Raw genomic sequence first — 18443 nt, forward strand, 5'->3', positions numbered from 1 at the left:
TGGTGATCCTGTTTAATGTACTCCAAGCACACTAACACACTACCTTAGAGTCAACTACCCCAATAGTCGAGACAACCCATTCTATTTTATAGAGGTCAAGTGTGTTATAGACTTACAGATAAAAGTGCTCAACTTTTATCACTGACTGCGAACAATGCCAAGGTGCAAGAAACTGGTGAGCCCAAATCTCCTGCGTGTAAATCTCATTTACACACTTAAGTCACCTATAATGCAACTTGAGGACTATAATGCATCTTATACAAATATATGTAAAGCCCAATGCATGAATATCATATTTATTAATGAAATATCGAATAACTAATAAATAATTGGCTTGTAGGGCATATGATCCCAACAATAATGTGGTGAGGCTGGAGCAAATGAATTCCTAAAATTAAGGCTATTTGCTAATTCCCTTAAAGGGCCCGCATTTTCTTGATATATAAGTTTATCGGCAAATTCGGTCTATACTTGGCAACAACTGGAAGAAATGTTTCATACCCAATTTTATAAGACCGAACCAAAGGTGTCATTGGCTAACTTATCTAGGCTATCCCAAATACATGGAGAGACGGCTGAAGCCTTTATTGGTAGGTTTAAAAGGGCGAAACACAAATGCCAAGTAGCCCTTCCAGAAACTGAATATGTGAGTCTAGCCTTGAATGGTTTAGACTTTAAATTACGAAAGAAATTTGAGGGAATGCAATTTCGGGACTTGTTTCAACTAGTCTCTAGTGCTACAAGATATGAAAAGGCCTGAAAAAAGAACAAGATAGAAGGAATGCCTCTAGGGATACCTATTACAAGGACCTAAACTATGAAATTCATGTGACAGAGGCGTCGAATAATAATTATGTCAAAGATCCTACTTATGAGAATCATTTGACAAAGCTAAAATTGGCATTAAAATGACGTTGCAGAACTGATAAAAATCAAGCTTTACATATGTCGAGCGTCGAAAAAGCCTCTAGAAAGGGTTAATGGTGTTCATGTATTGAATTTAATAACCAAAAGGACACTAAAAGAGGGTGAAAAACAATATAATTTTGAACCAAGGCTTATTTGGCCTTGGGGGCAACTCATTCGGCCCTAAGAAGCCCCAAGAGGCCAAAAGAATTTTCGTTCGATCCTGGAGGACCCATTAGGTTGCTCAACCACTTGGGGTACCAAAGAAGAATCGGTTATTGTGACTGATTTAAATTATGAGTTGTTGATTGACAGTCAAATATGCACATTTTGGTTGCAAATGTCAACAATTTAGGCTGAGATTGGAAATTACTCGGGGGCTAAACACAATCAGCCTCTAAATAAATCAATCCTGCACCTAGACCTTTTACTTGTCACGTTGGTGGTAAGGTTTGATCAGCACCTTAATCGATTAAGTGCTCAAAACGATAGTATGGTGAATGTGCCATAGTTAGGATGTGGCTGAAAGATTGTTGATAAGCGAAATAAAAAAAAAAAAAAAAAAAAAAGGGCTAACGGCAATAAGGTGCTGATCGGAACAGCAATCGAAGAATTGCCAAAAGGGAATAGTTAGTTATGCAAAGGGCCGAATTAGAGTGGCTGATTTAAATTCTGATCCATCGGTTCAACTCTTTAAAATTTTGGTCTGCCCTTATTTCAAAGAGCTAGGGGGCATTGTTTGCACCATAAAATTAATTTTTATATGACACATGGTGTTGTTTGATTGGAACAAAAGATTTATACAGTGTTATTAAAAAAAAAAGGACTCTTATTTTATGAAAAATGGAGTCTAAAGTCACGTGTGTTTGTTTCAGAACAAAGTTTGGATAAGGTTAAGACAAAGTTAGTTTTATAATTCAAATATAATTTTTGAATTTAAAAAGAAACTACTGAAGGAAACTGCTGCTTCAAACATCTATAAATAGCACCATAAGGGCCTTGTGCAAAAGGTCCCCGACCAACACAAATTTCCTGTTTCTTTATTGATGTTTTTCATTCTCTGCAATTTCATACAGTTCTTTAATTGTATTTTACTTCTGTTCATAGGAGTAGCCTCTAGTGTTAGAATTCCACTTCTTGTACTCTGTGTAAGAATTTTACTTATTAAGTAAAAGTCGACGCTTGGCATCAGTCCCCTCTACTTTTATTTTCTAAGTCTCTTAGAATAGATGAATGCTCGTGTAATTTGTTTTACTCCCTTCATTCATTCTACTTATAGTGCTGAAAGTCCTCTTTATTGAGGCGTTAAAGAACCTGAAGGAAGGGGTCATCCTTGCCTTCCAACAGTCGCTTGATTCACAAAAGGGCCGATTACGAATTTGGTCAGCACCAAAGATAGTTTGGCTATCCAACCCCTTGGGTCGAAAGACTTTGGCACGCCCCTAAAAAAAAGAGCCAAACAACAAGTTCATGAAACTCAAATTATTTTAAATGCAGACGTTTTAATTAGACTATATATTGGTTTAAGTTAAACATGAAGCTCAGTTTTATAGGTTACAGCTAGGAAGTCTTGATCCTTCAGCCTAGAACACTCTTAATCCTGCTATTATCACCCACTATATCTTCTCTCGGTGTTTTAGAAGTCAGCATTTAATTAGTCGGTGATACCATGTAATTGATATTAATCTTGTATAAATTTATTTATTTATTTATTATTTTTGTGTGTGTGTGTTCTACATACTTGAGCCTTAGAAAATAATGTTTAAGAAATATGTACTTAACAAGTAGTTATCAACATTCAGCAATTGAGATTTACCTAAAAAGAACGTTCAGTTATTAAGGACATTGTTTACAAGACTTTAGAAGAATATAAATAATGGATTTAAAATGAAAGATAATCCATATTTTGTGTTTTTCGAAAGAAAAAAAAAAGTACAAAATGTCAATGATTTTGACAACACATTAAATTCATAAATTGACATTTCCCCAAATAATAATATAAAATGATTATATATTAGCCTTGTCCTGGGGTCCCAACGACTGCTGCAACTATTGGTTTCTAACTTTCTGGGCAACAGTTAATAAGCATTAATACTGGGCTTACCGGTGACAGTCTCAATTGACATTGTGTGGTTGTCTTAATTAATTTGATTCAGAACTGGCAACAAGACAAAGTTCTGAACTCAACGTAGCAAAATGGTGGCCATGGAAATATGAACTGGACCAATTAGATCAACAGTAAACTGGACTAAATTCAAGTCCATTCAATTGAGACTGTCACGAGTCTCAAGAGTGTATAAACTATTGATTATGTTCTTTGCTAGATACAAGTTCAAATATTATCTCCACAAAACTCAAGCTCATGGAAAAAGTTTCCTTCCTTTTGTCCATTGCACAGTTTGCACTTTTGGTACTGTTGTTCTATGCTTTGTTTGGCTAGGTCTGACAAAAACTTGAATACAGATCAATCTGCTCTTCTTGCCTTTAGAGCCCACATCACTTCTGAACCTGAAGATGTATTGGCCAACAATTGGTCTTCCACTACCTCTGTGTGCAATTGGATTGGTGTGTCTTGTGGTCTCGCCCACCAAAGGGTCACAGCCTTGAATCTTTATGATATGGGACTCAAAGGTACCATCACACCACATCTTGGAAATCTCTTCTTTCTCACATCACTTGACATCAGTCGCAACAATTTAACGGCTATATTCCCAAAGAGATTGGCAAACTTTCTAGATTGAAAGTATTAAACCTGAGTTTTAACAAGCTCACGGGCTTCATACCATCTAGCATATTCAATATTTCTTTTTTGAAAATGATTGTTCTTTCAAATAATAGCCTATCTGGAAGCCTGCCGGTAGACATGTGTAGCCATCTTCCTGAACTTGAATTACTCTATCTTGCTCAGAATCAGTTTAATGGGCAAATTCCATCCAATTTATACAGATGCAGGAAACTCCAAGTTCTATCATTGTTATTCAATGAATTCAATGGCAGCATACCGAGAGAAATTGGAAATCTGACTACGCTCAAGGAGTTGTATCTTGGGAAAAACAGCTTGGAAGGTATAGTGCATTAACCTTTAGGGCCCCTCAACAACCCGACTAATCATTGAAGACCCGAAAGGGCACCTTCTCACCCAGATCGGTTAAGTCACTGCAGGGACAGCGAAGGTTAGTCACAAAGAACACCCAGCGGGACTCAAACCCCAGACAACATTATATGTCAAAATAACATTATATGTCAAAATATACATATTTTGCCTTGCAAACAATATTTTCTCCTAAAGCTAGCCCTTGGCTGTCATATTTATCTTGCTGTTGCGTAGTTACTATTATTTAGCAGTTGCTCTAGCCACTGCAAGTTTTCACCCTTATCATTCAACTGTTTCACCTTCATCATTTTTGATAAATGACCTAGCCTGCATTGCATAGTTCAGTAATTGAATTTGTATAAATCAATCTGATAAAAGGAGAGGATGAACATCTTTGAGAACTAAGAATGTTCACTCATCTACACTGATTCACATGAAACCGAGTCCTTGAATTATGATGAAATTAAAATGAGATTGAGGGAGTAATCCATATTCTCTACAATCATATACATACCCTGTTTAAGACCGGCTACGGTCTAAAACTTAAAAAACTTAAAAAAATGTGCTTGGCATCCAGAATTAAAAGATGGTTTTGAGCCAAACAAGCAATCCTGTACTTCGGTGAAATTGGAACTGAGACCAAAATTTTGTATTTATAAAGTGAATTGTTTGACACAAAATTTCGACACCTCATTTGAAGGAAAACAAAAATAATTTCAAAGCTTTTGTAATTGGTTGAAATCATAAAGTTTCATAGATTGGAAAAAACTGTACAAATATACTTGGGCATACCTATTTCAGTTAGTTCAGAGAAAAAATTAGATTTAAGTGAACCTATTTCATTGCACAAGTGTATTTTGATTGGATGAATATATGAATGATGTGTATGTTCCCCTCATTCAATATTTTCTCCTAAAATAGACCTCGGCTGACTAGACAGTTGACAAAGTCATTTAGCTTCAATTGACTAACACAAGAAATCATTTTCAATCATTTGGAGGTAAAATGATTTACATGAAAAATAGTTTCTTAACTTTGGAGTCTTCCAAACACCGAAAAATGAGGAAAATAATTTTTGAAATTTTTTTTACCGTGAAACAAATAGAGCCTTAATAGAAGCATTTTATTGAATTCAATTACACATTCAAGAAGAACCGTGATTGTTAGTCCAATCCCATAGTGAATTGTTTGATTGAACAATTTTGATTGGTATATGTTCACTGAACAAGAAAATAGATAGAGTCTCACTTCCTTATATTTGCATATAAAATAAAATTTTGATTCAATAATTTTTTTTAGCTATTTTTTTTCAATTATATCAATTATAATTTTAGGGGGGGGGGGGGGGGGGGGGCCATGCTGGCCCATTAATTTTAATTACCAAATGACCTATAATTTATAAAAGTATTCAAAATGCCCCCCTAAAATAATTTTTTTTAAAGAAAGTGGCCATTAATTTTTATTACACATAGGCCAATAATTTATAAAAATTTGAAAAATACCGCCTGAAATAATTATTTACCCTTGGGCCAATTAGTTTTTATTGCAATTAGGTCTATAATTTATAAAATTTTACAAAAATGCCCACTAAAATAATTATTTTTAAAAAATATCTTTAATTTTTCCTTTCTTTTCATTCTTACTCATCCTCCTCCTCCTCCCCATCTTCTTCTTCTTTATATTCTCTTTTAAAAAAAGTTGCATTTCTTTATTCAAACTATTTTTTTTTCCTCTTCAAAGTTTGGTAATTAAATTTATTGCCTTAAGGTCAGTATTTTTATGTTCTTATTTTTTTAAATAATTATTTTTTAAATTATTAAATGTTATTATTCTACTATTATTATAGTTTTATTTTTTGATTTATTGTCTTGTATCACTTTTTGCTTAAAAAAATATAATTTATTATTTTTAATATGGTGCCCCCTGAAACAAATTCCTGGCTCCGCCCCTTGTCACTACTGACTTAGGATCCACAATCTCAATAACAACTATGCATGTAACTTTATATTCATTACGGTCATTGAATTGAATTGTCTCGTGAACAATGATGCCATATCAATGCCTTACCACTTAACTACCACACCATATCCATACCAAACCTACTTAACTACCACACCACATCCATACCATGCCGATTTATTGCTACTTAACTACCGCACCACATCCATACCAAACCTATTTATTGCGCCATTAAAATCATATTACGTGGCTTGCCTTGAGTTACCAATTTATTGCGCCATTGAAGTCATATTGCGTGGCTTGACTAGAGTGAAAAACGTATGAAGGAAGTCAAGTGAATATGATTCATTCAATCTTCTTCACCTATCACATCCATCCAGCACTGCTACTGGCCTTAAACCACATAAGACGTCAAGTTGGGTGCCCTTTTTCAAGGGAAATGTGTCAGGCCAGTAGCAGTGCTCCATCCAATTCTATACACCTTGTGGAAATGCAGACGGATTCAATGGTTATCATTGTTCCATGTCAAAGTCACGAAAATTCACTCTCGTGAAAATTTAGGTTATATATATATATATATATAAAGAGATTTGTTTAATAACTGAAAATTTCAAATATTATTATTCCACAGAATTTTATTCTGAACCAGAGATTAATATTTTTTGAGCTCCAACAAAATGAAAAAAAAAAAAAAACTATCTTTTAAGAAAGATATCCATTCAAGTGTTATTATTACTATTATTATTATTTTTTTTTTGAAAGCACAAATAAAAATATAATAAAAGTGTAATACTATTATTATTTTCTTATTACTAAAATTATCCACCAAAAAAAAAAAAAATGTAATTAGAGTTCTTCACAACCTTGAGCAACTGCTGAAACGTATACAAAAGGTCAAGTAAAGAATCTTCATTATGACATTGAGGGCATTAGTGGCTTTTTAACCCATTAAGATGGATTAGGATCCTCTGCTGTAAATGAGTCCTATACTCATGTTGTAGTGCAAGAAAAAAGTCAAAAAAAAAAAAAAAAAAAAAAAAAAAACTACCAAACAAAAAAAAAGGAAAACAAAATATTCTGCTGCAGCGTCTCCCTCATCACTGTCCCGTAAAACAATGACAAATATTTGAAACCAAAATGACGTGATAATATAATATGTGAGAGATAAAGACCATCTTTTTATGGTAGATCTTTTTTTTTTTTTTTTTTTTTTTTTTTTTTTTTTTCAAATTACTCAGATTTGAGTTTGAGAAAAAAATTAAAAGGCATTGAGGTAAAGATTATAGAGTCTTACGGTAAAGATTAAAGTTATTAATAATAAGTTTAAAAGGTGTTGAGAACAAGATTAAAGCTATTGAGAACAAAATTAAAAGGTGTTTAGGTAATATTAAAGGTATTGAGAACACGATTAAAAGGTATTGAGAATAAGATTAAATTAATATGTTGAGAAAAAAATAAAAAGTGTTAAGAACAAGATTTAAAGGTGTTGAGAAAAATATTAAAAAGTGTTGAGAATAAGATTAAAGGTGTTGAGAACAAGATTAAAGGTTTTAAGAAAACTATTAAATCGTGTTGAGGTAATTAATGATTAAAATGTGATTAGAATACGATTAAAGGTTTTGAGAACATGATTAAATGTATTGAGAAGGATTTAATTAAGTATCTTTTCAAGCAAAGGGACTTAAATTGCTTAAATTTCAATTGTATTTATCTCTACTTATTTAATGTGTTGAAATTTTGAAATTGAATTTTTTATCAACCGTTGCACAAATTGTTTTTCTTCTAGTAGAGGACTATTGTTCTACTTTCCGATTTTACCTAACTAATCGTTCCCTATTGTATTGGAGCGTGACAATGTCCCACTACTTTTTTTAAAAATATAGATGTTAATCTATTATGCATCATATATATAACATATAGAATTAAATTCTTGTTCAAAAAGCATTTTCATAATTAGTATGTACTTCCAAAACATTGGATACTATCTTTTCAAAATAATGACAAATATTTGAAGCCAAAGTGCCCTAATAATATAATATGTGAGAGACAAAATCCATGTTTTTGTGGAAGACTTATTTATTTTTATTTTTTTCCAAATTACTCAAGTTGAATTTGAAAAAAAATTAAAAGGCATTGAGGTAAAACTTATAGGGTCGTAAATATTAAAGCTGTTGATAATAAGTTTAAAATACTTTGATAACAAGATTAAAACTATTGAGAACAATATTAAAGGTGTTGAAGTAATATTAAAGGTGCTAAGAACAAGATAAAATGATGTTGAAAAAAAGAATAAAGGTGTTGGAACAATTGAGCTCATCTACTGCAGAAGTGTAGATCAGGTTGCAGACATATTCACAAAGCCCCTCAAATTGCCTTCGTTTCTGAAGTTAAGAAATTTGATGGGTGTTTGTACGCTACATATTTGAGGGAGCTGATTTTTTACCGGTGTATTAAACTGAGTGATTGAAAACATTAGTTTAAGGGAGGGTTTGTTATGAATTTATCAAAGTTGCCTTTCAAGTTATCCTCTGGTATTACTTCTTCATAGAGTCCCAAATCTGCTTGGAGGTGTCTTTGCAAAGAATCGTTTCCAAGATGGAACGATCAATTGCCTGAAAAAAAATAGTTCTTCGTCTTCAAATCCTTCAGCTTCAGTGCTTCAAACTCTGTCTTCTGCGCATCCGTCAACACTGTACCGGCTACTGATTCTGCTACTCCAGAAACAATCACCTGCCAATACTCTTTAGAGCGCATGAAATTCTCCATTAGCATGCTCCAATGGTCATAGTGACCATCAAAGCGTGGAAAACTTGGTTGCACAAAACCATTAGAAGCCATGAACTGCAATAAATGAATTTGTTGCTGCTGCACTCTCAAACTCGCTTTTTCACTCTCGGTGGCTCTGATACCATTGTTACAAATTGAAGGCTAATCAGATAAGTACAAAGACAAAAACAATTTAGAATCAAAGTAGAGAAAAATATATTTTTTTAGTACATATTATTCAATTAACTAATGGCCTTTAAATAGGCAATACATCAACTGAACTAGATTGAAAAATAGCAACAAACTCTATACCACTAACACATGATCTGCAACAATAAAATAAACTAACAAAATACCTAAAAATCAGGACAACTTGAAAGGCTATTTGACAAATTCATAACAATAACTCTATATATATGTGTATTGTATCAATTTTACTTATAGACTCTGATCGATTGCCTGTGAATGGGTTTGGTGTTTTAAATGGGTTTGGTGAGTTCATAATTCTATGTGTATCTATATTGTATCAATTGGATGGGTTCATAATTATCTCAAATTGGACTCTGCTCTGTTGCTGGTAAATGGGTTTGGTGAGTTCAAAATTCTCTCTATGTATACTGTATCAATTTGATTTTGTGGACTCTGGTCTATTGACTCTACTGTTTATAAGTGGGTGGGGATTAAATTATTTGGATGGAAAGTTGAAAAGAAAATATTTGGATGGAAGCCTACTGTAACTCCAATAGTAAGACAAGAACCAAAGTGTGTGTGTGTGTGTATATATATATATATATATATAACAAAAGGTCATCATACAATTCAGAATTGAAGAACTTGGCACTTGTTATTATTATTTTTATTTATTTATTTATTTTTACAGGAACATTTTGAGGGCTCTATTTTTGCTGCTGATGTTTTCTAATTCCCAGTGAAGCGATTGAAATTTTCAAAATGATATTTAATGTTTTCTCTATATTATACAAGTTCATGAAACTCATATTATTTTAAATGCTGACGTTTTAATTATCTATATATTGGTTTAAGTTAAATACGAAGCTCAGTTTTATAGGTTGCAGCTAGGAAGTCTTGATCCTTCAGCCTAGAACACTCTTAATCCTGCTGCTATCACCACTATATCCTCTATAAGTGTTTTAGGAGTAGGCATTTAATTAGTTGGTGATATCATATAATTAATATTAAACTTGTATAAATTTATTTATTATTTTTGTATGTGTGTTCTACATACTTGAGTTTTAGAAAATAATGTTTAAGAAATATTACTTAACAAGCAGTTATCAACATTCAGCTATTGAGATTTACCTAAAAAGAACGTTCAGCTATTAAGGACATTGCAAGACTTTAGCAGAATATAAATAATGGATTTAAAATGAAAGATAATCCATATTTTGTGTTTTTCGAAAGAAAAAAAAAAAAAGAGTACAAAATGTCAATGATTTTGACGACACATTAAATTCATAAATTGACATTACCCCAAATAATAATATAAAATGATTATATATTAGCCTTGTCCTGTGGTGCCAACGACTGCTTCAACTGTTGGTGTCTAACTTTCTGTGCAAGAGTTAATAAGCATTCATAATGGGCTCACTGGTGACAGTCACAATTGACATTGGGTGGTTGTCTCAATTAATTTGATTCAGGACTGGCAACAACACAAAGTTTTGAACTCGACGTAGCAAAACGGTGGGCATGAAAATATAAACTGGATCAAAGGACTAAATTCAAATCCATTCAATTGAGACTGTCACGAGTCTCAAAGAGTGTATAAACTATTGATTTATGTTCTTTGCTAGATAAAAGTTCATATATTATCTCCACAAAACTCAAACTCATGGAAAAAGTTTCTTTCCTTTTGTCCATTGCACAGTTGATACACTGTTGTTCTATGCTTTGTTTGGCTAGGTCTGACAAAAACTTGAATACAGATCAATCTGCTCTTCTTGCCTTTAGAGCCCACATCACTTCTGACCCTGAAGATGTTTTGGCCAAAAATTGGTCTTCCACTACCTCTGTGTGCAATTGGATTGGTGTGTCTTGTGATCTCACTCACCAAAGGGTCACTGCCTTGCATCTTTATGATATGGGACTCAAAGGCACCATCACTCCACATCTTGGAAATCTCTCATTTCTCACATCACTTGACATCAGTCGTAACAATTTCAACGACTATATTCCCAAAGAGATTGGCAAACTTTCTAGATTGAAAGTATTAAACTTGAGTTTTAACGAGCTCACGGGTTTCATACCATCTAGCATATTCAACATTTCTTCTTTGGAAATGATTGTTCTTGCAAATAATAGCCTATCTGGTAGCCTGCCGGTAGACATGTGTAGCCATCTTCCTGAACTTGAATTACTCTCTCTTTCTCTGAATCAGCTTAACGGCCAAATTCCATCCAATTTATACAGATGCAGGAAACTCCAAGTTCTATCATTGTCATTCAATGAATTCAATGGCAGCATACCTAGAGAAATTGGAAATCTGACTATGCTCATGGAGTTGTATCTTGGGAAAAACAGCTTGGAAGGTATGATTTCAATATCAGGTCCTTAGTCAAAAGAGAACTTTTGATAAATTATGCTTGGATTTTCAAAGAATTTCAAAGTAAAGTAATCCTTTTTGTAATTGTCTGACTTTGATATGCATTTGGTATTTGGCTAGCTGATATCACTTTAATTTTATCAACTTATGTCACTGCACTTGTACACGCCTAATAGTATTAATTATGATAAACAAAGATATTAGACAATTGCTAAATGGCTTACAGTGTGACATTGAGGTAATTAAAAGTTTGCAAAGTGGTTGTGAACACAGCAATGAGAAATCAATATTGGCTTGAATGACAACAAACACTCGATTTAAGTGTTCATTTAAACATTGAAAAAAAAATGATGAACTGTTGATACCTCAAGAATAAGCTTTTATAACTCAAAGATATGATATAATCTTGTTGGGTCTGTGTGTGTGTGTGTGTGTGTGTTGGGGTGGGTGTCATGCACAAGCAGAATGCAGACTAGGTCATGTGAGGATGAATATTGATAAACTTGTCCATCTGTTTCTCTTTCTCAGACTTTTCAATCATATTATAAAATTAAAAAAAATCTAGCCAAGTAGATTTCTTGAGTGCTTTTTCCTTTCTTTTTCTTTTATTTATTTATTTATTTATTTATTTTTTTGCGCGTGTGTGTTTGTGTTACCTAGACAGATTCGGATCCTGAAATTAAAAGAAGAAATTTTGAATTGGAAATCAGATTCACATATATCTAGTTTGCTTCATTACCTAGTGGCACGCATCACATTTTTTAATCATTAAAAGCAAACTAGTATAACAAGGGAGGAATTTATGTCTTGGTTCTGACAATTTTGCAGGTGTAATTCCATCCGAGATAGGTAATCTTCCACATCTTGAAATATTGAGCTTCCAAAGTGGCTCTCTAACAGGGTCGATTCCATCTTCAATCTTCAACATTTCTTCTTTGAGAAGTATTGATTTCGCAAACAACAGCCTGTCTGGAAACCTCCCAGTAAGCATCAATAATGATTTCCCTGTTCTTGAAGAGCTGTATCTTCATCGAAATCAGCTCACTGGTCATATTCCGTCCAACTTATGGGAATGCAGAGGGCTCCGAGTATTACAATTGTCGTATAATAAATTCACAGGCAGCATATCTAAGAATATTGGAAACCTTACTTTGCTCAAAGATCTATATTTGAGTGGTAACAGTTTTACAGGTAACCCCTCATGCATACTTCCTCTATTTTTGTCCATGCAAGTCTTGTTGAAAAAAAAAAAAACAATCACACACACACATTACATAATTTCACTGCCTTTATAAATTTGGTTTCAGTAAATGTATCTCATTTACATAATTATTCTTGATTGAGTAATGCAAGTGTTCACATTGCTACAGGTACATTACCTGATGAGATTGGTAACCTTAATCTTGAAGGATTTAGTATCCATCAAAACAGCCTAACTGGCCTCATTCCGTCCAATATCTTCAATGTGACAACAATGAAATTCTTTGATTTGAATGACAACCAATTCTCAGGGCATCTTCCTTCAACCATGGGGCTTTGGCTTCCCAGTCTTGAAGAGCTTTATCTAGGAAGTAATAAATTCAGCGGAAAAATCCCAAGCACTATATCCAATTGTTCTAAGCTTACCATTCTAGTCATGGGAAGCAACTCATTCACTGGCTCAATACCAAATACACTTGGTAGTTTAACACTCCTACAACGGCTCTTAGTTGGTGAAAATAACTTGACAGTGGAATCTTCTACTGGGGAATTAAGATTTTTCACTGCTTTGACCAATTGTAGACATTTGGAATTAGTGAGCATATCACTAAATCAATTTAATGGCATGCTCCCTGATTCATTGGGGAATTTGTCCATTTCTCTACGACGCCTTGAAGCATTTGGATGCAAGATCAAGGGCAGCATCCCTAGTGGAATCGGCAATTTGAGCAGCATGGATGCCATACTCTTGGATAGCAACGAGTTAAGCGGACCTATCCCAACAACAATCGGAGGGTTACAGAATCTTGAACGTTTGTATCTTGAACACAACAGACTACAAGGACCCATTCCAAATGATCTTTGCAAGTTAACTAAGCTCGGAGACATTTACGCAAGTAACAATAAGCTTTATGGACCGATACCGAAATGCTTGGGAGAACTCAAGTCTCTAAGAAGACTGTACTTGGACTCCAACAACTTGACTTCAGTGATACCTCCAAACTTGTGGAGCCTTGAGGATCTATTGGGTTTGAATTTATCCACAAACTCTCTCAGAGGTAATCTACCACTCGATATCGGGAATTTGAAGGTCATAACACAATTAGACTTGTCGTGGAACCAGTTATCAGGTGATATCCCCAGCACCATTGGAAGCGCTCAATCATTAGTTAATTTCTCCTTGGCGCATAATGAACTGCAAGGACATATTCCTCAATCACTGGGCAACTTGATAAGCTTGGAATTCTTAGATCTATCCAACAACAATTTTTCTGGAGAGATTCCCAAGTCCTTAGAGATGCTCAGGTATCTCCAATATTTGAATGTATCTTTCAATAGACTCCAAGGAGAAATTCCTACTGGAGGACATTTTGTGAACTTTACAGCTCAATCATTCATGCATAATGATGCACTTTGTGGCCTAGCCCAACTGCAAGTCCCGCTTTGCAAAACCAACAAGAACCAAAGATCGAGGTCAAAAATTGTACCGTTGTTGAAATATATTTTACCTCCTATTGCATTGATAACTCTTGTGGTGGCTCTCATAATTGTGTTGATACGCCGAAAACGAATGGTCAAATTATCAACAAATGCAGATTTGTCACCTCTGACATGGAGAAGAATTTCTTACCTAGAGCTTTTACAAGCAACAGATGGATTCAGCGAAGCCAACCTTCTTGGCGTTGGAAGTTTTGGTTCGGTATATAAAGGAACGCTTTCAGATGGGATGATTATTGCCATAAAGGTTTTCAATTTGCAATTAGAAAGAGCAATCAAGAGTTTTGATGTCGAATGTGAAGTGATATGCAATACTCGCCATCGAAATCTGATAAGAATCATTAGCAGTTGCACTAATAACATGGATTTCAGAGCCTTGGTACTAGAGTACATGCCTAATGGGAGCTTTGAGAAGTGGTTGTATTCGCACAACTATTGTTTGGACATCCTACAAAGGTTAAACATAATGATAGATGTCGCATCAGCCTTGGAATATCTCCATCATGGTCATGTAACACCCATTGTTCACTGTGATTTGAAGCCCGAGAATGTCCTACTTGACGAAGATATGATTGCACATGTTGCTGATTTTGGCATTGCCAAACTCTTTGGTGAAGGGGATCTTATGGCACAAACCACGACCTTGGCAACAATTGGGTATATGGCACCAGGTGATGTTCTATGCTCATTATCTCAATTGAGTTTCAGACTTTCATATTTACTTTTTACACTTGTATTGTCTTTTTCCTTGTTAGAATTTATTTTCATTGTTGATTTGGTGCATAGAGTACGGAATGGAAGGAAGAGTATCAACAAGATGCGATGTCTATAGTTATGGTGTCTTGTTGATGGAAATATTTACAAGGAAGAGGCCGACAGATGAAATGTTTGCTGGAGAGATGAGCTTGAGGCGTTGGGTGAAGGAAGCATTAGATGGTTCAATAATTGAAGTTGTGGACAGCAATCTGATAGGAACAGAGGATGAAAATTTCTCTGTTAAGGAGGAATGTGTGTCATATATCTTGGGTTTGGCCCTAGATTGTTCAAGTGATAAACCCGTGGAAAGGATCGACATGAAAGAGGTCTTGGTTAGGCTTGAGAAAATAAAAATCTCCTTTTCAGAAAATATTGGAATGGCTGGCAAGAAAAAAGCTATGAATTAACAGGTATCAAGTTTAATAGTATTTTGTACTTGTTGCATTTTCTTTACTTCCATTTTTTATATAGTGAATATCAATCCAAAAATTCTGAACAATTTTTTGGAATTATTTTTCAGGAAGTGACAGAAATTTGTAGAGTTCTTTATTGGCCTGTTGGGTTATTTGTGGGGAAAAAATTGTACTTTTGGTGGGTATGCCCTCTATGTCTGTGTATTTTATGGCTTTTAGCCTTTTCAATGAAATAGCTTACCTTTCAAAAACAAAAAAATCAATGAGTTGTTGCATTTGTTATAGAGGATTTCTTGACCAAATGTTTTTAATTAGTTAATGTATTCAAAATATAAAAAAGTGGGACCATTCACTCATAAATAATCAATCAAAGGATTTTGTCCAACTCTCCGGCGGCAAGTATCACTACTCTTTGATTAGATTGCATAAAGTTTGGGAATGAATGCCAAGGGTTTAGTCTACCACTCTCTGATTAAACAGGACAAATAAAAAAATAAAAAAATGAGTAGTAAATAGTATTTTGATAGGACTTGAGAAACTGCATTGCCGAAGATCTAGACCTCAAGTTTAAGTAAACTCCACATTTTAAAGCAAAGCAACTCTCCTTACACTTCCACTCTGCTTATTCCTGGAAAGTACGTTGTTGCATAGAGTCTTGCAAAGGTCATATTGTTGAAACTTTAAAAAGTGCAACTACTTCTTTTTAAAAAATTTTAAAGTTATGTATGGATAAAGCTATCCAATAAAATAACTTAAAGTTATGTATGGTTGACCAAGACTCTATGCAATAACTTCTATATTTTAAGTTGCATTTTACCTATCCAACATTTTTTCGAAGTTATCTAACAAATTAAATTTCAAATATACAAAAAGGGAATCAAAATTATCAATTATTGAACCAAATGGAAAAGAATCACTTGTATAAAAACAAATCTCAAATAAGTTAAAAAGAAAAATTCTACAAAATGGTTACTAGACAAGTCACATTAAAAACAATAACAGAAATAAAAATATTATAAAAATTCAAGGGATTGGCTAAAGTAGATAAGAATTTGGCCATGTATCAGGTCTAAGATTTGAATCATTTCGGATGCAAACAATTTCTTAATGGAAGTGAGTGGATATCAACAAACGAAAAAAATTTAAAAGTGACATACACCTAATAAGAGCATATGAAGCAGACTTAATTGTCATGGACATACATACAGCCTAAATATGTAGGTGCACCTCTACAAAGAAAAAATAATAATAATAATAATAAATTAAATATAAGAAAAGAGCCAAAGATCAATCATTGACATATAGAAAAACGATATGCAAAGAACCCTCTGCAGCGTTGAAGAGGGTCTTGTGCTCCATTAAGGGTGAAAATTGGACCATTACGTGTGAAAATTGGACCATTATGTATGACCCACACCCACCTATAATGGTCCCACTCTCATTAACTAATGCTGCAATTTTACCAACATGACCCTCTCAAGCTCGGAAGAGAATCTTGGTCAGTACAAAGATTAAGGGACTTATCTAATTGAGGTTGTTTCCTTGTAAATCATAAGACCCCTCCATCCAACTACTATAAGTGCAAATTCAATAGGTGCTTTTTCATAGTCTTTCTTAAGAAAAATATTAAAAACATTTTTTTTTCTTTATTCTTCTTCTCAAGTTTATCACTGCCAAACAACTATTAGTTGTGCAAAAGTGTAATAGGTAGACGTTTATACATTTACCCAAAAACTTAGATTGTTAAGCGGTTTTGCATACTCATCTATTTATACTCAATCACTTTTTCATCCGGATCTGATGTGGGACAAATAACTTTTGTTACATTCTCCCCCACCAAAACTCACGTAATGCCCTCGTTGTGGTCGGACCACCATACCTACCCGGGGTGAAGACGAGGGTGTCCTTCTAATCGAACGCTTGGCGTGATACCGGATTAAAAATTGGGTCTGTTTCTTATACCAATTGTAACGGATGAACGCTTACCCAATTTATCTAAAAGTTTAAGTTGTTGGATAATGCTGTATACCCACCTATTTATACATATTCACTTTTTTATTCGAATCCGATGTAAAATAAATGAACCTTGTTACAAAAAGTTAGTATGAAAATATTGTTTAACTTGTGGTCGGATAGGGAGGCTAGACCGACTTATTTAACGTAATATGAGGTTCTAAGTTCTAACATGGGCATATGTGTGTGTCAGTGTGTATATATTATATTAATAATAATAAATTTCCATAAAATCTCATTCACACTAGGTGACCCGATTGTGGGACTTACGATGTCTTAGTAATTAAATTAGTAATAAAGTTGATGACCCAAATTTCAAATAATGTAATATGATTATATATTGGTAGTGGCAATTAAATGTGATATTGAATGTGAAGTAATGCGCAATGTCTGCCATCGAAACCTTATTACCATAATCAGCAGTTGCACTAACCTGAATTTTAAAGCCTTGGTGCTAGAGTACATGTCTAATGGGAGTCTCGATAAGTGATTGTATTCTTACAATTATTATTTGGACATCATGCAACGGTTAAACATAATAATAGATGTTGCATTAGTATTGAAATATCTACATTATGGTCATACAACTTCCATTGTCCACTTCGATTTGAAGCTCAGCAATATCCTTCTTGATGAAGATATGATTGCAAATGTTGCTGATTTTGGCATAGAAAAACTCTTGGGTGAAGGGGATCTCATGGCACAAACCATGACCTTGGCAACAATTGGGTATATTGCACCAAGTGATATTCTATGTTTATTATTTTCATTAGAGTTTTCTTATTTATTTTTTTAAAATCATGCTACAAATTTCGACTAGCGAGAACCAACCAACCAAAAGAGAGCTTTGAGCCCCACGAAGAGCTGTTTTGGGTGGATCCACAACTCTCTCTCTCTCTCTTGGTCAGTTGTCCCATCCCCAATCGGCAACTTCAAAGTTTTTTTTTTTCAAATCATTTTTATCTGTCAAAATCTATTTTCATTATCTATTTCTAAATAATGTCGATGTGGTTCATAGAGTATGGAACGGAAAGAAGAGTATCAACAAGGTGTGATGTCTATAGTTATGGTATCTTGTTGATGGAGATGTTCAAGAAAGAAGACGGACGAAATGTTTTTGGAAGAGATGAGTTTGAAGCGTTGGGTGAAAGAAGCATTATTAGATGATTCAGTAATTGAAGTTGTGGACCTCAATCTCATACAAAGAGAAGATAAACATGAGTCTGTGAAGGAGCAATGTATATCATCTGTCTTTGGTTTGGCAATGGACTGTTCA

At 34.0% G+C, this 18443-nt stretch overlaps 1 protein-coding gene across 2 annotated transcripts; it reads left to right on the top strand.

Annotated features, from left to right (window-relative positions):
* The first annotated feature begins 3168 nt into the window (after positions 1–3168).
* On the top strand, positions 3169–15773 carry LOC132277073 (probable LRR receptor-like serine/threonine-protein kinase At3g47570). Of its 2 annotated transcripts, none has more exons than XM_059778797.1 (5): positions 3169–3971; positions 12117–12479; positions 12659–14656; positions 14772–15151; positions 15262–15772. In XM_059778797.1, the coding sequence occupies exons 1-4, from the start codon at positions 3722–3724 to the stop codon at positions 15146–15148; spliced, it is 2988 nt and encodes a 995-aa protein (XP_059634780.1). In that variant the 5' UTR covers positions 3169–3721; the 3' UTR covers positions 15149–15151; positions 15262–15772. The 2 variants fall into 2 exon arrangements, with proteins under 2 accessions (XP_059634780.1, XP_059634779.1); XM_059778796.1 differs by lacking the exon at positions 3169–3971 and adding an exon at positions 9988–11274 and having other exon boundaries at positions 15262–15773.
* Positions 15774–18443: the final 2670 nt, after the last annotated feature.

This window comes from Cornus florida, unplaced genomic scaffold, assembly GCF_030987335.1.
Source record: "Cornus florida cultivar Cherokee Brave unplaced genomic scaffold, ASM3098733v1 CherokeeBrave_3.0.0_Hap2_Chr10, whole genome shotgun sequence".
In the NCBI taxonomy this organism is placed as follows: domain Eukaryota; kingdom Viridiplantae; phylum Streptophyta; class Magnoliopsida; order Cornales; family Cornaceae; genus Cornus; species Cornus florida.